The 25421-nt window shown below is 36.3% G+C and overlaps 1 protein-coding gene across 2 annotated transcripts; it reads right to left on the bottom strand.

Annotated features, from left to right (window-relative positions):
- Positions 1 to 4598: 4598 nt before the first annotated feature.
- On the bottom strand, positions 4599 to 6702 carry srxn1 (sulfiredoxin 1 homolog (S. cerevisiae)). Of its 2 annotated transcripts, none has more exons than XM_007231684.4 (2): positions 6412 to 6702; positions 4599 to 5086 (listed from the first exon to the last, which is right to left on the bottom strand). In XM_007231684.4, the coding sequence occupies exons 1-2, from the start codon at positions 6694 to 6696 to the stop codon at positions 4877 to 4879; spliced, it is 495 nt and encodes a 164-aa protein (XP_007231746.3). In that variant the 5' UTR covers positions 6697 to 6702; the 3' UTR covers positions 4599 to 4876. The 2 variants fall into 2 exon arrangements, with proteins under 2 accessions (XP_007231746.3, XP_007231747.3); XM_007231685.4 differs by having other exon boundaries at positions 4599 to 5083.
- Between the last annotated feature and the right edge of the window lie 18719 nt (positions 6703 to 25421).

The following is a 25421-nucleotide window of genomic DNA, read 5'->3' as shown; positions in this document are numbered from 1 at the left end:
TTATTAAAAAACTAATAAAAAAAGAGTAGCACTTTTTAAAAGAAATGTAACATAAGAAAGGTAAAGGGCAAATATTAACCATGTAAGCTGTTTATATTGCTTGCAATTTAGGTGAAGCAAGCATGTGTAAAGCATTTTAATGTAAAATTGCTTAATTTTGCTGAATTAAATACAAGTAACAAAGTAAACGAGTAACAAAAATATGAACACCACACAAGGGTTAAACAAATTTAAATGTATAAAATTACTGTAATTTTATTTACCAAAAACACTCACAGATATCATCACTCAGGTACCAGAGTGGACATGAATACACACACGCATACACACACACATATACGCTCACACAATTGCTGTATATACAGTGCTGTGAAAACATAATTATATAAATACACTCTACAAAAGTATTTTTATAGTTTCTGGTAAAGAGGAGAATGTAGCAAAACAGCCCCAGACCATCATACTACCACCAACATGTTTTACATTCCGTATATTATTTCTTTCTTTCAGAAATGATGTGCTAGTTTTACATCACACACTGTAACGGGACACCATCCGGGACACAAAAGTTCGACCTTTGTCTTTGTCATGATGTTTTTTGGCCAATTTGAATGGGCCTTTATGACCTCCTGGATGAGTTGTTCATGCCCTTTTGGAGTAATTTTGGTTAACTAGTCACTCCTAAGAAGGTTCACCAGTGTTCCATGTTTTCTCCATTAGTGAATAAAAGCTCTCACTGTGGACAGTAGACACAGTGCAGTAGGGGGTAATGATGGTGAGCGGCGGTGTCTGGCTAGAGTTGCCCATGTGAACAAAGCCTAGTGACTCTATATTATACAGAAATCTATATTCTACATCCACATTTAATGCAGGAGACCCCGCCCAAAACCCCAAAGATAAGAGCAGAGTTCTTTCATTAGCTTATAGTCACATGACTTATATTAGTGCATACCAAAAATTATAATATCATTGAAAAGTTACTTTATTTCAGTAATTCAGTTCAAAACTCATATATTATATAGATGTATTAAACACACAGAGTGATCTATTTTAAGAGTTTATTTCTTTTACTGTTGATTATGGCTTGCAGCTATCTTCCCTGTCCTATTAAAAACAAGTATCTCCAAAACAGCAACTTTACAGCAGAAAGAAAAAACAACAACTTTTAAACGTTCTATGGAAGTCAGTGTAAAAAGAGTTTATTTTTAGGTAATTTTTAAGTATTTCTATTGGTCCGTTCATCAAGAAATTTGATAAAATGTAAGGGACAATGTGTCTGTTCAAATTGTGTAGTAAACTTCAAATCAACAAAAATGGAGATACTTGTTTTTCATTGGACAACGATGAAATGGAAAAAAATGAAGAGAGCACTTCAGTTTCTGAATCAATTTCTCTGATTTTGTGGAATATCCCTGTTTTTTATTACAGTTTTTTATGCATCTTGCATCCATGCGTGTTCTCCTCCACCAGTCTTACACACTGCTTTTGGATAACTTTATGCTGCTTTACTCCTGGTGCAAAAATTCAAGCAGTTCAGTTTGGTGGTTTGATGGCTTGTGATCATCCATCTTCCTCTTGATTATATTCCAGAGGTTTTCAATTTGGTAAAATCAAAGAAACTCATCATTTTTAAGTGGTCTAATATTTTTTTTAGAGCTGTATATATGTAGGAGGGGTAGGCCTGTCACAATAATTGCAATAAATGCAATAAATGAATATGTATATTCAATATATATACCTCAATAATTTTTGATAATCGTGATATTTTGTCTGTTGTGTTTATTTGTATGTTTGTTCACATATATAGCAGTGAATAGCATTTTAGCCAGTCATGCGTTAATACCTGTGACTCCATAACATACACACAGTGTGAACTAAAGTAGGTGAATAAATAAGTATATAATTCCAAAACTAATCGTAATAATTTTTTTTTTTTTGCTTTTAAAAAATGTAATTTTAATTGCTTTTTTATGCTATTCTGTTCTCATTATGTCAGTGCCATTTAATAGTCTTAAAATGACAAAAATATCGTGTATTGCAATAATTTCTGGGACAATATATCATCCACAAAAAACATCTTATCGTGACAGGCCTAAGGAGGGGGGTTAAAAGATAAATATATGTTAAAAAAAATATGCATGCACCTTGTTAGTTCAAGTTCATAAGTTGCTGCAAGAATAACAAAATAAAGACCAGAGTCATAATGAACATAGTCCTGAAATATGCTGGAACACCAGAGTCACGACTTTTACATGGTCATGGACTAAGAGGCTATTTTACATAGAAAAAAATCCTAAAATGACTCAAATGAACATAGACTTCCAGGAAAAACACCAACAGCACTGTGTGTCCTGCAGATCTGAACAGCAACATCACAAACACCAGATAAACCACCACCAAATAAATCCATCTATAGCTCCTGTCATCTGCAGTCCAACAGCAGTCTGGGAATTTGAGGCCCGGTTTACAGACCTGCCTATATATAGTCTCCTCACATCATCAGAACTGCTACCACCATTTTTTTTGGTCCGGTCCACAATATGGTCTGGTTCTCATGACACATGACCCCAAACATATCCTGCTCTGATTAACAAGCATAGAGGAATAATACTGGCTGACTTTTACAGTCTCACAAGTATGCAGTGTTTCACCATTCCATGATTCCTAACTTTAATTCCAATACAGTTCAATAAAACCTTCAATACATACAGTATACCTATATAAATTATATTACATTATATTATTGTTATTTTATGTTTTTTACTTTTACATTTATTAATATACTGTTCAGCCATTCCTACAATTCTTCCTATCTTAAGGTGAACAAACACATTTTCCATTCTTTGGTGTCTTTAATATTTGCACTGGTTCCCAGAGAAGTGGGCGGAGCTTATGGAAGGACATGGTGAACATGAGGCTTGTGTTGTGTACAGTAGTAAAGTTGTAGTAAAGTGATATTAGTGAATATAGTAACTCTGTATTGTAGTAGAGAAGTGGGCGGAGCTTCTTCTGGTCATGGTGAACATAAGGCTTGTGTTGTGTACAGTAGTAAAGTTGTAGTAAAGTGGTATTAGTGAATATAGTAACTCTGTATTGTAGTAGAGAAGTGGGCGGAGCTTCTTCTGGTCATGGTGAACATAAGGCTTGTGTTGTGTACAGTAGTAAAGTTGTAGTAAAGTGGTATTAGTGAATATAGTAACTCTGTATTTTAGAGAATAGAGTTATCTCCCCAGACACGAAGCTCACACGATATATATTTCAATGTAGAATACCCTAGTGGTGGGGGTAAATTACCTAGCTATGGTTAGTAAACCTTGCTGAAGCTCAGTGATTACCTGTTCAGCAGAAAAATTGCCAGCTTGCCCTGTTTGCTCGCTGTTGTTTTCTATACCTGGCAACCTGGGATATGGAAATGGGACATCCTGATCATGTTATTAGTTACTAAAGAAAATATATTTCTTAATGATCCTTTAAATTTGTGGATCTAATGACAGAAAGACCTTTAACTGCAGAAGAGAACATGGGTCGTGTGATTATTATTGGGTGAAAACACCCTGAAATAAATGGAAGTCCCTGAACTGCATGGGCTCAGCAGGCTGTGAGGCATCAAGTCTGCCAGATTAACACGTGCTATTGGACAAACTGTGGTCTGAACAACCAGACTGTGGCCAGGGAATCTGGACAAGCATCAGACAGGAAGAAAAAATAATAATGTGTGGTTTTGGACATTAGAACCAGAACAACCCCCAGTCTGGGACATTCAGTACCCGGATCTGCTACTAAATGACTTTTCAATAATGCTGAATACAATTACTGTTAAAAGAAGAGCTTTATTTTGAAATAAAAAAAAAAATCATGTAAAAATATTACAATCAATGTGGTCTAAGGGCATATGAAACTTTATGAATTCAGCCTTAATAGAGCAACAATACCACCTTGTGGCGAATACTTGCAGTACACTAACATGTGGAAAGTCTAAAGCTCTGGAACAAAATAAGAAACCACTTAAAAATTATGAGTTTCTTTGATTTTACCAAATTCAAAACCTCTGGAATATAATCAAGAGAACTGCTTGAAGTGGCAAGGAGTTATCCAAAAGCAGTGTGTAAGACTGGTGGAGGAGAACATGCAAAGATGCATGAAAACTGGTTATTCCACCAAATATTGATTTCTGACTCTTAAACCTTAAAAATAATTGCTCTAAATGAGAATATTTTTATTTGAAATTTGGGAGAAATGTTGTCTGTAGTTTATAGAATAAAACAACAATGTTCATTTTACTCAAACATAAACCTATAAATAACAAAATCAGAGAAACTGATTCAGAAACTGAACTGCTCTCTTAATTTTAATTTAAATTTTGGTTTTATTTTAAAAGCTACAGACAATATTTCTCCCAAATTTCAAATAAAAATATTGTAATTTAGAGTATTAATTTACAGAAAATGAGATATAATGCAAAAAAAAAAAAATCCTGCATGCTTTTGGATATTTTTTTTTTTTAGAGCTGTACTCATACACAAAAAGGGAGCATGTACAGGAATTTAAAAGGCAACTCACATTAATTGGCCAGTGTCCTATTTATTGGTCCATAAATTAATTTTTTTCGGTCCCCATGGGTAGCAGTTTTTGGCACGCGGGCCAAATTTGGCACGACAACTATTATTTTTTATTATATATTATAATATAATAATATAAAATTATTCCTGTATTTTCTAAATATATATTAATATAGATGGTCCATTAAATTGTGAGGGTGGGTGGTGTAACCTTTCGAGCTGGGTTAAATCGGTCACAAGTTGCAAAAGTCTGTGAACCCCTGAGCTGAGTCCGTTCTCCATTTTTAAACTAAAATTTTGAGTCTGGAGTCCTCTGGTCACTGCAGGTCAGGTGTGGAAGCTCCCAGGTAGGTGCGCAGGTCTGAGATGCTGGATTTGATGATCTTGGCGGGGATGGTCTTCATCTGCAGCCTCTGATAAGCAGCGAATCTGTGGCAGCCACCGAACGAGTAGTAGTAGTTCCCTCCCTGCTCTCCTGTGATCCACAGCACGTCTATGGGAGGAACGATGCCGGTATCAGACGTCTTCTGTGGAAACGTGGATGTAAACGTGAGGTAAATCTACAAACCACAGTATAATAATATCAGCTTCCCTGTTAGAGAAATACAATGGTTCTCTTGTTCTGTGGGAGCTCACAGCACACCTGAAGAGCAGCCATCAGGAACACTGACTAGATACCTGCTACAGGTGTTTTAGCAGCTGAAATAGACCAGCATTATGACCTCATGGCTCAATAAAATCAAAAGCTTGCTGTTGATGGTCCTGCTGTTTAACTGCAGTGGTCTTATGGTCAAGCTTGGTCATACTTAGGAATACACTGAATATATATATAAATCAAAATGATAAATTATAGTTTTAAACTTTTCTTTTAGTTTTGTAATTGCTTTCATTTAACCCATACAAGTTTTTAAAAAGTGTTAAAAGGTGCTAAAAAATTCCGACCCAATTCCAAGTCAATGTTTTGAGATACTTAGTTGTTATTTTGTGACCGGAAGTTGTTATTTTTAGATACAAATAGCTAATTTGAGTTAAGAAGTTGTAATTTTAAGACACCAAGTCAATCTTTTTATATAGGAAGTTGTTATTTTGATTTAATAAGTTGTTATTTTGAGAAAGGAACTTGTTATTTTGAGACAATACATCAATAATTTGAAACAGGAAGTTGTTATTTTGAGATGCTAAGTTGTTATTTTGAGAAAGGAATTTGTTCATTTGAGATATTAAGTCAATATTAAGTTGATAATTTGGGATAGGAAGTCGTTATTTTGAGATAGGAAGTTGTTATATTGAGATGTGCATTTGTTATACCTCAAAATAATGACTTAGCATAGCAATTTACTTAATAATAATAACAGTAGAAAAACGTTTTAACATGTAACAACAGTTTTGATTGGTCTGAGATTGCTAAGGTGGGAGGGGCAGAGCGTTACAGGAAGTAAGTCAGAGAAGTCCGACGGTGAGTGAAAACAACAAGCAAATCTTCACTAAAAAAGCAATTAATCAATTAATCAATTAAGAAAGTAAGAAAGTGAGCAATTGGGCTTACTAACAAGACAACGTGCTCCCAAAAAAATATTTACCTGCTCTTATATATTAAACAGCCTGAATTTATGAATAAACTTTAGATACCGGCCCATAATTAGCTGAACTACAGTACTCAGTACAGTACTCTCCATTTCAAAACAGTTTATTTATATTAATATTTATTAGCTGCATTTTCTAAATAAATAATAATTTAAGCTCATTAGAGCTCATATAAAGCTTAACTGATTGTTCTGGATAAGTCATTTACTAAAAGTGTCCCTCTGAAACTGTTTAAAATGTTGAATTAAATAAGAGTTTAAAAGTTTACCTGTATGGTCTGCATGAGGCTCTGTACTTTATTCTGGTCCAGAACCGGAGGGATGGGTCTGATGAGCAGCTCTATGGGGATCAGATGAACCTCAGTGATGTTGTCGGAGTGAATAGAGCGGTTCTCCGGGGTTAAACTGCCCATAGCGCTGCTGAGAGTTCTGGTACCGGTCCGCTGTACAGAACTGACCCCAGACCTGCTGTTAACTCCGTAAAGAACCCTGTACAAAACTCGCAACATCACCCTGACCAGCAGAATCAGCCATAAACACGCGCTTGTGCGCATGCGCCCTCACTGCGGCTGCGCTCACACCCAACAAACAACAGGCAAAATAAAAGTCTTTTTCTGGTACAGTTGTAAATTATTGTTTTTTATTTAAATTTACATTTACAAGTATTGAAATTACACAAAAAATAAATTAGACATTATTTTAAAGATAATAAGTCATTATTTTTGAGATAATAAGTCATTAATTTGAGATAATAAGTTTTTGTATTTGAGATAAGTCATTGTTTTTTAAATAATAAATAATTTTCCTTGTAATAATAAGTAATAATTTTTGAGATACAAAGTCATTATTTTTGAAATAATAAGTCATTATGTTTTAGATAATAAGCCATTATGTTTGAGATACAAACTCACAATTTTGAGATAAAAAGTCATTCATTTGAGATAATAAGTTTTTATATTTGAGATAATAAGGTATTATATTTAAGATAAGTCATTGTTCTTTGAGATAATAAGTCGTTATTTTTTAGATAAATCATTATTTTGAGATACAAAGTCACCATTTTGAGATAATAAGTCATTATTTTTCAGGCACTAAGTCATTAATTTTAAGATAATAAGTCATTAATTTGAGATAATAAATTTTTATATTTGAGATAATAAGGTATTATATTTGAGATAACTCATTGTTTTTTACATAATAAGTCGTTATTTTTTAGAAAAATCATTATTTTGAGGTACTAAGTCATTATTTTAAGACATTAAGTCATTGTTTTTGAGATAATAAGTCGTTATTTTTTAGACAAATCATTATTTTGAGATATTAAGTCATTATTTTTGAGATGTTAAGTCATTATTTTGAGATACTAAATCATTATTTTGAGGTACTAAGTCATTATTTTAAGACACTTAGTCATTATTTTTGAGATAATAAGTTGTTATTTTAAGTCACTACAACCAACAAAGGGCAAGTTAAACGCCTTTTTCTTGTAAAATTATGAATCATTATTTTTTATTTAAATTGACACATAAGAAGTGAAACTACACCATATTTAATGCAAGTGACAATTGATGATATCGATTATTAAGATTTATCAGAAACTTATCAACCAACCCAGGCTGAGGATTACCACCAGAGGGAGGCACAGACTTACATTTTCATAAGAGCTCAATAAATATCATTTAACCAGTTTTAATCAGTGAAACAGGCATTCTGGATATACAGAATATTCTCTTATTAACAATAAGATAATGATAAAATCTGATTTCAGGTTAAGTCCACTATATTTTAAACATTATGTTACATGTATAGACCACAATTCAGGTCTTATTAAAGAAGAAAATTAAGGTGGTATTACAAAAAAAACATTAGTATCTTGAAAAACACTTAACATAGTATTAATCCTGTAAGTTCCAAGTAATATTAGTGTAGGAATTTGAATTTATGAGATCCGAGAATTAGACAAAATACCTGTTTTATAGTCCTATAAAACATAAAACTCAAACTTTCATCATATCGAACCACTACATTTGTAAATATCTCATTCTCATTTATTAAAGGTGAATGTTTAAAGTGATATTACTGTAGCAGTTTGAAGTAATGGGAAGAATAACCTAGGAAAAGTGTCCATTTGGTTTTGCTTAAACCAAAATTTGGAGTCCAATAAAACCAGCATATCGAACTGTTATCAAATGACACTATTCAATTCTTAGGATTTAATTGTGAACCACAAAATAATTGTGTTTAGTGCTCCCAAATAGCTAATGCCAGCCCTGAACACACCTAAACTTTCCAAAAAAGTTATAAAGTAGAACTTGCGTATACTTGATGAAAGTGATGATAGATGAATATAGATTCTCTGCTCAGACCTCTAATGACATCTTCACTATAAAACTTAACAGTGAGGATACGTCTTCATTCTGCTCTATAATAAATATATGCAGCCGATTCATTTACATATCAAACGTGCTTTCCAGATAATTGCAGAATCAGCTAATGAAACGGAGCACAGGGTCGCTGACGGTCATTATGTACAGCTATGTGTTTGAACTCACATGCTAACGAGCACCTCATTAAAATAATGGTCAGAAAACGACCCTTTACCCCCGATAACAGCATTGTTTAGCAGCGGGGACTGGAGGGACAGGGGGACAGGGCCTGCCGGTCCTCGTATAACCTAAAAAAATAGTCTACAGGTGTTAATAGATAATTACTGGCATGCTAATACATCTATAATCAATTACATATACATTTTGACAGTCTGTGCTATATATAAACAGCACTCTATATATATAAACAGAAAAACTAAGACCACTTCATTTGAGTAAAATGAACATTGTTGTTTTATTCTATAAACTACAGACAACATTTCTCCCAAATTCCAAATAAAAATATTCTCATTTAGAGCATTTATTTGCAGAAAATGAGAAATGTCTGAAATAACAAAAAAAGATGCAGAACTTTCAGACCTCAAATAATGCAAAGAAAAAAACAAGTTCATATTCACAAGTTTTAAGAGTTTAGAGATCAATATTTGGTGGAATAATCCTGGTTGGTTTTTAATCACAGTTTTTTTATGCATCTTGGCATCATGTTGTCCTCCACCAGTCTTACACACTGCTTTTGGATAACTTTATGCTGCTTTACTCCTGGTGCAAAAATTCAAGCAGTTCAGTTTGGTGGTTTGATGGCTTGTGATCATCCATCTTCCTCTTAATTTTATTCCAGAGGTTTTCAATTTGGTAAAACTCATGAGAAACTCATAATTGTAAGTTGTTTTATTTTTTTATATATACAGAGCTGTATATAATGTATGTAAAGTCTTATATACACATACATATAGCGTATTTTTCACACTATAATGCGCACCGGATTATAAGGTGCATTAAGTAACACTAGTAAGAAACAAGGGTGTCGCCATGTTTCTTTTCTAATTCAGCAGGTTTCGATGCTGAGGGCACCTAAGTAAACAAAACTGTAATTCTTAAAAAATCTTGAAAACTGTTTATTTAAACTGTTTTTTAAGCTTTCATTTCCAGATTTTCACTCATGGGCTGGGTGCAGCAGCATTAGCATTAGCCGCTAAATGCTGCTCTAGCAGTACTAAACAGGGTTAGCAGCAGGCTACTGGCTGATAATACTCGCCTCTGAACGTCAAAAAAGATGATAAGTGCTTAGCGCTGTTAGCGGCTAATGCTAACCTGACTGGTAGAATTCATACATTAGGCAAACTGGACTGTAAGGCGCACTGAATTTGGAACTTTTGGGAAAATTAAAGTGCGTCTTTTAGAGCGAAAATTATGCTCTAGATATAATTTTTAATTCAACGCTGTCCCATGAAAAACAAGTAACTTCAAAACATTAACCTTACAGGAGATAAAGGAGGATAAAACCTTCTTAACTTTCAATGGAAGTCAATGTAAAGAGAATCTATTTCAGGTCATTTTAGAGAATGTTTTATTTGTTTTTCATCAAGGAATTTTGACAGTGTAAAGGAGAGTTTGTGTGTTTAAATTGTGTAGTAAATTATATATGTATATATATATATATATATATATATGTGAGTGTGTGTGTGAGAAAGAGAGATGTAGAGTATTTTACAATAGGTCATAAAAGGGACATCTCACACATAGATAATTAGCTGTTAATATTAGATTTGACTCCCATGAGACTCCAATCACTGGAGCTGCTGTAGAAAATTACCTGCCAAGTGCCTGTCGACAGAGACACCAGCTATTTTTATTTATATCCCTTTCTCTTTTCTCTCTCTCTCTCTCTCTCTCTCTCTCTCCTGATGCCGTTCTGTGCATTGAAAGTGATAATGATAGCTGGGAGCTCTTGCCGTTGGATTATGCGCTGGCGTTTGGGGACGAAGTAATTGAAATGGATTTATATAGGCGCTGTGCTGACAGGTTGTTAGAGCTGATTTGTACTGCAGTTGGGCCGACTGCTCATTTTATATTATACTCCAGCCTGGCTCTGATCCCCGGACACAGATTCCAAGATTTAAATGAACCTTTAGTGGAGAATTCCCATTCACACTGTAATGCAGTCAAACACCAGATTTAATTTACATTTTAATAAATCAGTTCCAATCATTTCTGTGTTTGGATCTGATGCTTTGCTAATTTCTCACTGCTTTCATCGCATTTATTTTGATCTGTCATAATAATACTGTGGATTGTTAGAAGGATTGTGAGTTTGAATCCTGGGTCATGCTGCTTCTGCATCAGCAGCCGGAGTCTGAGAGAGAGTACAGTAGAGGACATGCTGCTTCTGCATCAGCAGCTGGAGTCTGAGAGAGAGAGTACAGTAGGTCATGCTGTTTCTCCATCAGCAGCCAGAATCTGAGAGAGAGTAAAAAGAGTACAGTAAGATATGCTGTTTCTCCATCAGCAACCGGAGTCCGAGAGAGAGTACAGTAGGTGATGCTTTTTCTCTATCAGCAGCCGGAGTCTGAGAGAGAGTAGAGAGAGTATAGTAAGATATGCTGTTTCTCAATCAGCAGCCAGAATCTGAGAGAGAGTAAAAAGAGTACAGTAAGATATGTTGTTTCTCCATCAGCAGCCGGAGTCCGAGAGAGAGTAGAGCGAGAACAGTAGGACATTCTGCATCTCCATCAGCAGCCGGAGTCTGAGAGAGAGTAGAGAGAGTACAGAAGAACATGCTGTTTCTCCATCAGCAGCCGGAGTCTGAGAGAGAGTAGAGAGAGTACAGAAGAACATGCTGTTCCTCCATCAGCAGCCGGAGTCTGAGAGAGAGTAGAGAGAGTAGAGTAGGTCGTTCTGTTTCTCCATCAGCAGCCGGAGTCCGAGAGAGAGTACAGTAGGTGATGCTTTTTCTCTATCAGCAGCCGGAGTCTGAGAGAGAGTAGAGAGAGTATAGTAAGATATGCTGTTTCTCAATCAGCAGCCAGAATCTGAGAGAGAGTAAAAAGAGTACAGTAAGATATGTTGTTTCTCCATCAGCAGCCGGAGTCCGAGAGAGAGTAGAGCGAGAACAGTAGGACATTCTGCATCTCCATCAGCAGCCGGAGTCTGAGAGAGAGTAGAGAGAGTACAGAAGAACATGCTGTTTCTCCATCAGCAGCCGGAGTCTGAGAGAGAGTAGAGAGAGTAGAGTAGGTCGTTCTGTTTCTCCATCAGCAGCCGGAGTCCGAAGACAGCCAGCAGTCAGTTTGTTCAGCAACTGTTTTACAAGCAGACTGGTGGACTATTTAGCGACGTCATGTTTCGGGCAGGTGGAGTGTGTGAGTGTGAGTGTGTGTGTGTGTGTGTGTGTGTGTTCTACAGTGAGGCAGGTGTTTTGTGAATGGAGCTGTGTTATGCACCTGTGTGTGGAGCTCTGTGGGATCTGTCAGATGATGATTACAGGGTCTTTATCAGTCGAAGATTCATGGACAGACAAAAACACAGCAAACCAGAGTTTGTAACAGTGCTAAAGTCACAAGTCAATGCTTAACTGGGATTTTTAATCAGGCATGGATCTGGAAATGCAGGTGGCCATGACATATCATCTGTCTTCAAAGCAAACTATTGAGGCAGCAGTATGCGGAGTAAAGTATTGTCCTGTTGAAATAGTGCACCAGAGTGTGCAGTGTTCAGAAGAGGATGCAATATCTCTTTAGCGTAAGGTTGGGCAGTTTGAAGAGCCACTAAACACTAAACCATATTTTGTCATTAATAGCTGAAACATGTTCTTCCTATGAAGTAATGAAACATACCAGTCTTGCTTTAAAAAAAAAAAAAAAAACATTTCCTAACCTTTAAAAACACTTTTCTTGTGGTAATTTCTGCCTTTGCAGCGCCCTCTCAGGTGTAACTGTGCTATAGGCGAGGATGATGCTTCCGTATAGGTTGGTATGCAGACACTCAATATTGCAAACATCCTTCACATCCAGCAATCTGTGTTCTCACTGCGATCATAAGCACACTGCTCAGACCAATCAGCTCTCCCTCCTGCCACACCCCTAAACCCATACATCACCCAGTGCCCCTCCCAAACTACCCCTTTTTTTTTTTTTAGCATTTTTCAAATTTGAGCTGAGGGTGAAGTCACAGCAAAATACACCCCACATAATGACACCAGACCTTCTGGATGTTGATCTTGGTGCTGACCACAGTGTCTCTTCACACATGGATTCGTTGATTGTCTCAACCAAGATAAAAGCAGGACTCATCACTAAAGAAGAGTCACTTCATGGCAGTCTGGCACGACTACCCACCAAGTTTCTTTCCTGTCCGTTCATTCCTTCCGAGTTTATCTACCCTAAGATGTCCCCCAGCGTGTCTTGTGGAAGTTAAGGAGGATACAGTCTGCTTTCAGAGGGAACAATACAAACTTCTCGCTTTTCTTACAAACTTTCTAAAAGACGCGCTGCGAGAATCACGTTATTCATCTTCGCCCACCAGCATAATAATTATATCTAATAAATAACAACACTGCGTTCAGTCCCGCTTCACCTCCCTGCACAGACTTCTATTCTCAAATATCCCCCCCTCTCCTTCCTCTCTTCTTGAAGACAGTTTCTTTGCGAGTCTTTTGCTTGGTTCTATTTCCAGCCGCTGTCTCAGAGTCGCTCTCAGTCGACGGCTGATGAAGAGCGTGTCGCGCAGATTTCTGAGCGGCCCGAGTTTCTTCTCCTGACAGCGCTTCAGAGGAGCGGCAGAAGGGGAACGAGGACCTCCTGCCAGCGGAGGGAGGACCAAGCAGATGGGCTTCAGCACAAACAACTCAAAACATCAAGCGCGGCCAGCTAAAGAGCCCGGCCGTCACCGGCGATGAAACGCGGCGTGGAAGAGAAGGCTTTTAATGAGGCTCCGGTCGGCCGGGATGCTTCGTACCCAACCAAGACAAATTGTCGAGTCTTAAAAGAAGCTCTTATATAATTGCAGCGCTGTTGCGTCCAGAAACTGCTGGAGAGAAGAAAACAGACGAAAACAGACAGAAACAGATGGAAACAGACAGAAACAGACAGCCTTAAAGGGGACAAATTATATCTCTTTCTACACAAGTTATAAAAGGTCTATGGGCTATACGAAACATGTTCATGAAGTTCTTTACACAAATCACTCTCTTGCTAGCTCTATTCTTAGTTAGTTTTAGTTTGTGTTATATAGCAAAACACGGACAAGCCTGTTTATAATTAACAGGCGATAGAAGCACAAAACTCATCATTTGACTTCCCACAGACAGTAGGTACAGATTCCTTCCTCAGATGAAGTCTTCCTCTAATAATTGATATACACTATATTGCCTATAAAAATATTCTGTGCTCGCCTGCATTGCGTTTAGTGATTTTAGATGGAGCTGCTCTGCCAAGGAAACTCACGAAAACTATTCCACAAATCTCTCTACACTCTGCTGTTGTGTCCAGAAACTGCTGCAGAGAAGAAAACAGACAAAATCAGACAGAAACAGACAGTCTTAAAGGGCACAAATTATATCTCTTCATGAAGTTCTTTCCACAAAATCGCTCTCTCGCTAGCTCTATTCTTCAGAATGGGCCATTTAAGGGCTCTGACACTTTTACGCAAATAAGCTGTAGCTGGCCACACCCCATGTTTACCCTGAGTGTTTACCACTCATTAGCATTAGCTTTTGCTATATGGCAAAACACGAACAAGCTAGTTCATGATTAACTGCGATAGAAGCACAAAACCCTTCATTTGACTTTCCACGGACAGTAGGTACAGATGCCACCCTCAGAGGAAGTCCTTCTCTAATTATTTGTATGCAGTATATTATCTATACAAGTATTCTGTGCTCGCCTGCATTGCGTTTAGTGATGTTGGATGGAGTTTGGATGGAGCTGCTTGGCCAAGGAAACTCACCAAAACCATTCCACGAATCTCTCTACTCTCACTCTACTGTTGCATCCAGAAACTGCTGGAGAGAAGAAACAGATGAAAACAGACAGAAACAGACGAAAACAGGCAGCCTAAATGGGACATATTATATCTCTTTCTACACAAGTTAGAATAGGTCTATGGGCTATACGAAACATGTTCATGATTTTTTTTTTTTTTACACAAAATCTCTCTCTTGCTAGCTCTATTCTTCAGAATGGGCCATTTAAGGGCTCTGACACCTTTACGCAAATAAGCTGTAGCTGGCCACACCCCATGTTTACCCTGAGTGTTTACCACTTGTTAGCATTAGCTTGTGCTACATGGCAAAACACGAACAAGCTAGTTTATAATTAACTGCGATAGAAGCACAAAACCCATCATTTGACTTTCTACGGACACTAGGTACAGATCCCACCCTCAGATGAAGTCCTTCTCTAATAATTTATTTACACAGTTTGGATGGAGCTGCTCGGCCAAGGAAACTCAGTAAGACAGATGGTCTACAAATGGAGAAAGGTTAGCACTGTTGCTGCTACTCTCCCTAGGCGTGATAAAGTCCTGTAAAGATGACTGCAAGAGCACAGCGCAGAATGAGGGCGTGAGACCAGTGCTGTATAATTACAACATTCTAACTTGTGCATTTTTTTTGTTATTTTGATATATTGTGATTATCACACCATATCTTTATATAGAATAGGTTAGCATTAAAAAACTTAGACCTGTGTTACAGACCATTTTCTTGAGCCTGGCCCAAGTTTGAGCATCTAAACTCTAATCAGGACCAGCAAGACCAGACTGGACATGGTCATGGTGCTCAACCAGCTCAGTTAAAGTGTTGAAAGCTTTTGTAAAAGCATTCAGCAGTACAGTTATTATAGTAGTGTATTATAAAATCATATTTAGCTGCGTGAGGAAGAGTCACGAACTGAACTATTTATAAAGACTAGTGCTTTGAAGGGTGAACTTCCCGTTCTCCAAGGATCCACCGCTGAGCGTCCTCCCTGACTCAATCTGCTCTATCTATTTTCAAACGTACTCACAACCTCTCATCCTGTCCTCTCTACACTGCCGTTTATAACCATTTATAATACTTAAAAAAGAAGTACTGATGGTGTTTATTTTAAACACTGTATGCTTTTCGTGTTTTTTAGTATTATTGTGAAGATATTACCCGAAAAAGTATGTTTTTCTACATTAACTTTGACTTTTATTTGATTTCAACTAATATAAACCCAAGATATTTCATGTTTTAGCTCCTCAACAACAAATCCATTCCTGCAGATAATTCCAAACACTGTTTGGAAAAAAACACTTAACATACAGCTCTGCATAAACATTTTTTATTATGAGTTTCTTTGATTTTATCAAATTAAAAACCTCTGGAATATAATCAAGAGGAAGATGGATGATCACAATCCATCAAACCACCAAACTGAACTGCTTGAATTTTTGCACCAGGAGTAAAGCAGCATAAAGTTATCCAAAAGCAGTGTGTAAGACTGGTGGAGGAGAACATGATGTCAAGATGCATGAAAAAAACTGTGATTAAAAACCAAGGATTATACCACCAAATTTTTTTTTTTTTTTTTTTTTTTTTTTGGCCCAACCACCACCCCCCCTCTTCGGAGGACAATTAATACTTTATTTTTATTTATTTATTTATTTATTTTTTATTATTATTATTATTTTTATATATATTTTTTTTTTGTGTGGATATAGTTGTGGGAGTTCAGGGTTGGAAGGATCGGAGTGTGAGGTACAGGAGGGGGGTACAAGAAGAAGAAAAAGAAAAGAAAAAAAAAAACTAAACAAAAAACAAACAAACAAACAAAAAAAATAATAATAATAATAAAATAAAATAAACATAAAATACACAAACATACATACATACACATACTCACATATCTAACTATACATATGCTTATACATATACACACGTACATAAATATACATACATATTAATACATACACATAAATACATACAAATACATACACACACGCACAGTTACTTCTATTCTATTGTTTTTTGCAAAAATATGTCATGTGTTACGGATTATGTCCACCAAATATTGATTTCTGAACTCTTAGAACTAAAAAAAAAATACAATGTTCATTTTACTCAAACATAAACCTATAAATAGCAAAATCAGAGAAACTGATTCAGAAACTGAAGTACTCTCTTCATTTTTTTCCAGAGCTGTATTTTTATATTTTACAATATTATTATATATTTTTTGTTGAGTATCTTGTTGCATTAGTCTCTCTCTCTCTATATGACACACTGTGTGTTATTGAAACAAACTTTGAGCCTCTTCTGATGGAGTGTGAGTTTGGCCAGTAGAGGACGCTCTATTGAAGCACAAAGCAGCCTGTTATAAAGAGCTGAGTAGTAGTGTTTAGAGGACAGTGTGAACATTGTTGTTTTATTCTATAAACTACAGACAACATTTCTCCCAAATTCCAAATAAAAAATTCTCATTTAGAGCATTTATTTACAGAAAATGAGAAATGTCTGAAATAACAAAAAAGATTCAGAGCTTTCAGACCTCTAATATAGCAGAGAGTTCAGAAATCAATATTTGGTGGAATAACCCTGGTTTTTCATGTTCTCCTCCACCAGTCTTACACACTGCTTTTGGATAACTTCAAGCAGTTCAGTTTGGTGGTTTGATGGTTTGTGATCATCCATCTTCCTCTTGATTATATTCCAGAGGTTTTCAATTTGGTAAAATCAAAGAAACTCATCATTTTTAAGTGATCTTATTTTTTCCCTAAAGCTGTATATATAATATTTTACATTTTGATACATTTTTTTTTATTCAAAGCAGTAGCATTCTTGAGTTTTATAGCAGTTTATTTACTATTAAAAGTATTAAAAGTGCTCTTTCACATATTCTGTGCGTTTACACATTCTCAGCAGAGAGGTCTCCAAATCCACAAATCCCTAAAATTTACAGACTATCACTTTAATATATAAAAATGTCTTTGTGTGTCTCTTATCGCTCAATATTAGATACATCATATTAAACAACTCATCTTGTTTTGTTCTGTTTTTGTTACAGCAGAGATGTTTTAGAGAAGATGAGGAGTAAAGCGCCAGCAAATATTTGGTAATCCTTTGGATTGAAGGAGACAGCTTGGATCCCAGAAGGACTACAAGACGGATGCTGAGCTGCTAATTTTCTCCTGGACTGGTAGGACTAACTATTCTTAACTAGGCAATTTAGCTAGATATGATTAGCAACTAGAAGGGAGTAGTAATTTTAACATTCAAGTAGTCATGCTCTGTGGTCTGTGTGCAGCAGGGTTATCATTTAGAGAGTATTTGAGGTAGGTAAAGTCATCCAGACTAATGAATCAATCAAACTACTTTTATAATAATACACTGCCACCGCGAAAATTCTCAAAGTCCTCCTGCATTTGTTTGGAGAGAAAGAATAAACAGCAGTAAATACTGGTAATCTTTTGGATTGATCGAGACAGCTTGGAGCCTAGAAGGACTACAAGACGGATGCTAAGATGCTTATTTTCTCCTGAAGGTAATAATATAATATAATATTTGTCCTGCATTCGTTATGTAGATTCAGTGTCCTCAACCTGGCAACCCATATGAGCTTCACATCTTGTTTTAAAGTTGGACTATAAAAGTTGTTATAGTATTTTTTTATTTTTCATACAGTATTGTTCCTTTAACCGTGTCCAGAAGAGGCGTCAACCTCTCTGGGCTCAGAGGAACCTGGTGGAACCTGTGATGGACCATCACACGATGTTCTTCCTCATATCTTGTCTTCTATAAATCATCCAGGGGCTTCAAATTAAACAACTCCACTTGTTTTGTTCTCAAAGTTCCACCAGGCTGAAGAGGGTTATGCTGGGTCAGCCTCCTCTCAGACAACTGAGCTTTTAACGCTTGTATATTCAATATTGCAGATGGTTATTAATTATTTATCCTTTATGCAATCTAATGGCTCCCTCACAAATGGGTTTTTTTGTAAGAACCCCACCCCATAGTTCGGCGTTCCAAGGAAAGGAACAGTGAAAAGCATTTACACACATCAGGATATTCTTTATATTATATTATATTATATTAAATTATATTATATTCCTTATACATGCTTTGTGTTTTGTGTTGAACCTTAACCCGAACTTTGGAATCAAACAAAGCAAACAGAACGTCTGACCATCATTGTTCTGAAAGTTTTAACGCTAATAGATTTAATTATCTAATATTTTAAATTATAAATAGGATTTTTTAAAGCTTATCTCTGGCAAAATAAAGGTACAGTAAACTCTTAAACTCTACAGGTTGTATAATATAAGATTAACCCCTTCCTATTAACCCTAATATTGGTCAATCCATTGATTTAAGGCCTTTTAATCATATTTAACATTTATTTTTCATATATTGAAGCTGGGTAATGCTAACATGTAGCTTCCACATCTTTACCAACCTGTTTTCCAGTTTAAAACAGGGAATTCTTTACTTTTTAATAAATCAAACACTGTTTAAGTACAGAATGATTAACATTTGACGTAAAAAAAAGAGAATTCTGGTAACCCTGCTTTTATAATCAAATTTATTTTTATTTTACAGTTTAAAAAGCTGTATAAAACAGATAGTTTATGTATTCATGCGTGGTAAATTAAAACAATGATTTTCTTAATGCTTCATTACATAAAAAACAAAATAATTGGGGATATGGACACTTATGATTATGTTACTTATGTTTCGAATGATTTATGATAAATTATTTTCATTATTATGAGCGATATATCAGAGATATAAAATAAATAGATTAATCTCATAACAGTAGGTCATGCTGCTTCTCCATCAGCAGCCGGAGTCAGAGAGAGAGAGAGAGAAAGAGAGTACAGTAGGTCATGCTGTTTCTCCATCAGCAGCCGGAGTCTGAGAGAGAGGGTACAGTAGGTCAGGGTGCTTCTCCATCAGCAGCCGGAGTCAGAGAGAGAGAGAGAGAGTACAGTAGGTCATGCTGTTTCTCCATCAGCAGCCGGAGTCTGAGAGAGAGGGTACAGTAGGTCATGCTGCTTCTTCTACATCAGCAGTCAGAGTCTGAGAGAGAGAGTACAGTAGGTCAGGATGCTTCTCCATCAGCAGCCGGAGTCTGAGAGAGAGAGGGTACAGTGGGTCATGCTGCTTCTACATCAGCAGCCAGAGTCAGAGAGAGAGAGAGAGTACAGTAGGTCAGGGTGCTTCTACATCAGCAGCCGGAGTCTGAGAGAGAGAGAGTACAGTGGGTCATGCTGCTTCTACATCAGCAGCCAGAGTCAGAGAGAGAGAGAGAGAGTACAGTAGGTAAATAAAAAAAAAATTACATAAAAGACAAGATAAATAGGGATATGGTATTTTTCCCAGTAATATATAATATATATTTTTTGTTTTAAGAGTTTTATCAGAGAAATAAGATAAATCATTTGCAACACTTCAAATGTTATGGCACATGTATTAATTATGTATAAAGTCTGTGTGTATGGAATAGAAATGTGATGAAATAGTACAGTATAGTGTGTGATGAAACAGGTGAAATAAATTGATGTAAATTTTGCTGACAGTAACTCAGATCTAATATTGAAGCCATTGCATGACATCTGTGAATTAAATGAGCGCAGAAGCAGATGTGTGTCGTTTTTTATAATCCGGATAATACAGTAATTGATTAACGAAGCGCTCAGACACAGATTTATCACCAGATGTTCCTGTTCTCACGTCATCACATCATTTATTAAAACTACACACATGCACATTCATGGCTTTTACTAACATTTAAAAACAGAAACCTCACTGATATAACAGAGCTCATTCTACATCAGCAGCCGGAGTCTGAGAGAGAGAGAGTACAGTAGATCATGCTACTTCTTCTCCATCAGCAGCCGGAGTCTGAGAGAGAGAGAGTACAGTAGATCATGCTACTTCTTCTCCATCAGCAGCCAGAGTCTGAGAGAGAGAGAGTACAGTAGATCATGCTACTTCTTCTCCATCAGCAGCCGGAGTCTGAGAGAGAGAGAGTACAGTAGATCATGCTACTTCTTCTCCATCAGCAGCCAGAGTCTGAGAGAGAGAGAGTACAGTAGATCATGCTGCTTCTCCATCAGCAGCCTTAGTCTGAGAGAGAGAGTACAGTAGGTCATTATCCTGTACAACAGAGGAAACTCTTGCTCTTCCTTTCCGGAGCCGGTCCTGATAAGTGCCAGTTTCAACATTGTAATGTTTTTGATGTTTTTTGTGGCGACTGCACTCTTCTTTTCAGATTCACTGACCTTTATTTTTTTCCTAAAGTCATTTTTTTCTATAAAAATATAAAAAAAACATATTCTGGTTTGTTTACACATTTTTTTTTGTTTGCTAAATAATATGTTTTTCTTCATAGTTGATAATAAATGACCACTAAATTTAAGGTGCGTCAAAAATGTACACTGGTACTGTATATATGTAGAGATCACTTCAGTTTCTGAATCAGTTTCTCTGATTTTGCTATTTATAGGTTTATGTTTGAGTAAAATGAACATTGTTGTTTTATTCTATAAACTACAGACAACATTTCTCCCAAATTCCAAATAAAAAAAGATTGTCATTTAGAACATAATGCGATATTTGGTGGAATAATCACAGTTTTTTATGCATTTTATGCATCTTATCTTTTTATGTATCAATAAACCAGATATATTTATATTCATAAAGTTTTAAGAGTTTATAAATCAATATTTGGTGGAATAACCCTGGTGGTTTTTAATCACTGTTTTCATGCATCTTGGCATCATGTTCTCCTCCTCCACCAGTCTTACACACTGCTTTTGGATAACTTTATGCTGCTTTACTCCTGGTGCAAAAATTCAAGCAGTTCAGTTTGGTGGTTTGATGGCTTGTGATCGTCCATCTTCCTCTTGATTATATTCCAGAGGATCTCGTCATTTTTAAGTGGTTTCTTATTTTTATTTTTCAGAGCTGTATATACTGTATGTTCTGCTTGTCTTTCTGTGTCTTTCTCCTGCTGTAACGCTCCACCTGACCTATAGCACTCTCTGCTTTAACCTCGCTATCAGAGCCCTGCTCTTACTCCCATAATTCAATTTAACTCCATTCTATATTTTTCTCGCCGTTCTTTAAGCCGTGCCGCTGGAAACGCTCTGGTCCAGCATAAAATCAATGTTCCATTAAATTTTAATCATTAAGAATGGCATAACGACACCAGAACAGATGCTTCTGCCTTCAGACTCCCCTCTCCCCATCTTCTCACCCACTGATCTGAGATCAGCTGTGTGTAAAGGATCTCAGCAGAGCCGAGCGGCGACGGCAGGTCCTGGATCAGTGCAGGAGACAGTAGATGTATTAGTAGTGTCAGTGGCAGGGCTGTCAGTGACGGCTGTCTGTCAGAGGCAGGGTGATTCCAGAGCAGCACCTTATTAAAGGTACGGAGAATTCAGGTTTAATGGGCTTTTAGCAGCCCTGACCCGCCAGTCGTACGCATTAAACTGGTATTTATGGTAAAGGGGGCTGAAGTCATTGAATGTAAACGGTTATGGGAGGTGCTTTAAAGCATGTGAATGCATGTGGATTATTGAGAACTGTTTTATTATTTAAGTATTTATGCTGGATGTTGGGCATCTATAGGACACCAAGCAGTATTTAGGAATATTGAGTATATGGTCACGATTACAGTGTTGTGGAAATAACAATTCTTAAAAATCTAACACTGTTACTTAGTGTAAGCATATCAAATTAAAATAAGAGAGGCCCCTGAATTAAGCCCTGGGGTACACCATGTGTAATCGTAACTGAAGCGAATGTTTTTTATACTTTAAGTAGTTTTGAAACCAGTACCTTTACACCTTTACTTAAAGGAGAACATAATAATGGACTTTTGTTGTAGTAAAACATGATAAAATGTTCTTATCTTTGATGAATAGCACACCTCCGCTCTCCCACAGCGTTCTGAGATCCAGAAATTTTAACAGTTTGTCCAACAAACACCCTTCAGACTGGGTGACACAGGGCATAATTTGCCCCGATAAATAAATCACTTTTTACACCGTTATCCAGCTTAAAGTAGCTCCACACCTCCTTGCTAGAATCTGGAGAGCCCTGACATTTAAAATGAGGCATTAATAACTTAAAAAGTGCAGAAGAAGCTCATTAAAAACACTGTTTACATCCTATAACACTAGCTTCAGCTCCGAGCGCCACCATTACTGTACTGATAATGAACAAGACATAAAGATACATAGACTCCACATAGTTCAACAGCCGGCACTAGAAGGCATATATGCAGCTGAAACAGGGAACAGCCTAGAGCATCCCAAATTATCAATTTTCAACTATAACATTTTAATATTTGAACATTTTTCTTTTTCTAAAAGCCATAATGACTATAAAAAGCCTTTTACTTTTATACTTTAAGTAGTTTCGAAACCAGTACTTTCAAAAAACACTTTTACTTAAAGAGTAAAAAGCTTGAGTTGATTCTTCAACTTCTACAGAAGTATTTTAAATCCTAGTTTCTAAAATATATTTCTACCAACAGAGTAATGAATGAAGATACTTTTCCCACCTCTGCAGCAGTAATTATGAATATCGTCAGCATTAAATGAATAGGAAATTAAAACATTCTATAGAGTTGAACCCAGTGGAAGCTTGAATAATGACAATAAGAGAGGTCCCAGAATGGAACCTTGGGTTACACCATGTGTAATGGGAGCTAAATATGTAGAATTTCCCATCTGAATGAGAGATGTTTGTCATTTTAGGTACGTGAAATGTACCTAAAAAGAATAATCTACCTTACCGTGCAATAGATTTGCTTTGTGGACACTTTATAAATACCTGTTTGTATATTAATTATTCCATACTATTAACATGTTTTGTTGTCCAAAACATGTTAATAGTTTAATAGTAGGTTTAATAGTAAAACAGTTATGTACTGTTGTCAGAAGTTCATTGCTATCTTGGCAACACCACCACAACGTGCACACTCAGCACACTCAGTACACCCCGATCAACAATAAACAGAACAGTAAATAAAATAACATTGTTGTTCCCATAAATGTGCTGCTGGAGCTCCTTCACAGCGTCAACCAGCAGCTCAGTTTCCTCTGCTTTAAGAGAAGCGTTTGTTGGACACGTCCAGGTAGCTGCACCGTTAAAATAGCAATCCCCTAGGTTCTCAAAGTCAGAGCTCTCCTGGTTCTTTAAGGGAATGATGAGCAAGAGACACTCTGATTTATTGGTCTATTTCACTGGTTTATTTAATATTACGCCCCAAATTAACCACACCTATGATTCATTTAGAGAATAAGCACAAACAAGGTGTACTTTTCCTGTCGTTATGATAGCAAAGACATACTTACACGCCCTAAATCAAGCTGCGCGGTGCACTGTGGTTGACGGCTCACCTGTAAATCGCTAAAATAGAGCCAGTTGGTTTTAAAGTTATGGTTGAATGGTGGATTTTTTATGAGTAAATTCATGCAAAATCACAAAATTACAGACACATTATAATGCTTGTGCTATTGGTTTTATTACTGTCATCATTATCATCATCATCATCATCATCATCATCAACAGTTTTATCCCCACTTTTATTAAGAATAGCAGGAAAAAATCAAAACCACTCGTTCTCAGTCATGGCTTAACATTTTTCACACATTTCAGAAAAAAAAGGAGAGAAAAGGGAGAGAGAGAGAGAGCGAGAGAGAGTGAGGGCGGGGAGGGTAAGAAAGAAAGTGAAAAATCTAAATTCTGTCGCTTGAGGACCATATGGAGGCTCTTGAGTGTGCCGCCATATGTTGAAGGCTTTTGTTATGGAAATTACACTTTATTTTTTTTTGGCACTTTTCGTAACTGCACAGCCAGGCTGGGCACTTAGACAAAAGACAGGAAAAAAAACGTAAAGAAAAAAAAAACGTAAAGAAAGAAAAGAGAAAAAGAGAGAGAGAACGTCGATAGATCTGCGAGAATACACACAGAACCATCCATCTATCTCTTCCAGACAGACAGACAGACAGATAGACGACACCCGGTCCACACAGCCCACAGCAGGTAATTAGCTAATTAAGTCATGTCCCTGATTTGGTGTATTCTGTGTATCCAGGCTTTTACTGGTACCAGTATATTTAATATACAAGAAAATATACTAAGGCTAAAATAAATGATAAATCAATAAATTAACAAACAGACAAATCGAGAGATAGTTAGATCCAATAGATAGAAAAAAGGAAAGAACGTGAATATGAAAAGAGGATCGAAAAAGCAAAAAAGATCAAAGGATTTGTCCACATGCAGTGTCATATTATTGCTGTGACATATATTTACACATATATTTACAGGTTTATCAAAGAGGAACAATGCTTTCCCGACGCGCTTCAGCTCCGGTTTATTCACCAGTCCGTGAAGTTTTCTGCAATTCCCAATTTCCTCAAAAAAACATTTCAGTATGGAATTGGATTGGCTTCTTTCGGACTGACATTGCTTAAGATACTTTAGAGTAAATAATAAATAATAGATAATAAATAAATATATAGAACAGATAAAATAGAGTGGTAAAGCTAGTCGTACATGTTGCGATGTCCTTTGTAGTTTCGGGGGATTTGCATAATAAATCATTGCTTCTTAAAATCGTAAAAAACAAGAAATTTGGAACATCAGTGCTTTTTCTTCTTTTATTGTTGAACAGGTGATGATAGAAAGTGTTTTTTTTTTAATCCTGCAAACAAACCAGCCCATGGTTCAGCTGATCTGGACCAAGACCACTTTCTAAAAGTGACCCAATAAGAAGTGTTTTTTGGGGGCTTGAGATTTAACTCAAAATGCAGAGGAAAAACTGAGTAAATCATAGAGAAAAAATAGATAAAATATGTAAAATAGATAGAATAGATAGAGTAGAAAGGTTATTAGTATTGGGGGCTTTGCATAATAA

Source organism: Astyanax mexicanus, chromosome 12 (assembly GCF_023375975.1).
Source record: "Astyanax mexicanus isolate ESR-SI-001 chromosome 12, AstMex3_surface, whole genome shotgun sequence".
Classification (NCBI taxonomy): Eukaryota; Metazoa; Chordata; class Actinopteri; order Characiformes; family Acestrorhamphidae; genus Astyanax; species Astyanax mexicanus.
This window is presented reverse-complemented; position numbering and strand designations above follow the sequence as displayed.

Bases quoted from the DNA above. Each gene is read 5' to 3' on its own strand.
- srxn1 (XM_007231684.4), bottom strand. From the start codon at position 6,696: ATGCGCACAAGCGCGTGTTTATGGCTGATTCTGCTGGTCAGGGTGATG. The intron at 5,087-6,411 runs GTAAACTTTTAA...ACGTTTCCACAG, and splicing joins GCCTCATGCAGACCATACAG to AAGACGTCTGATACCGGCAT.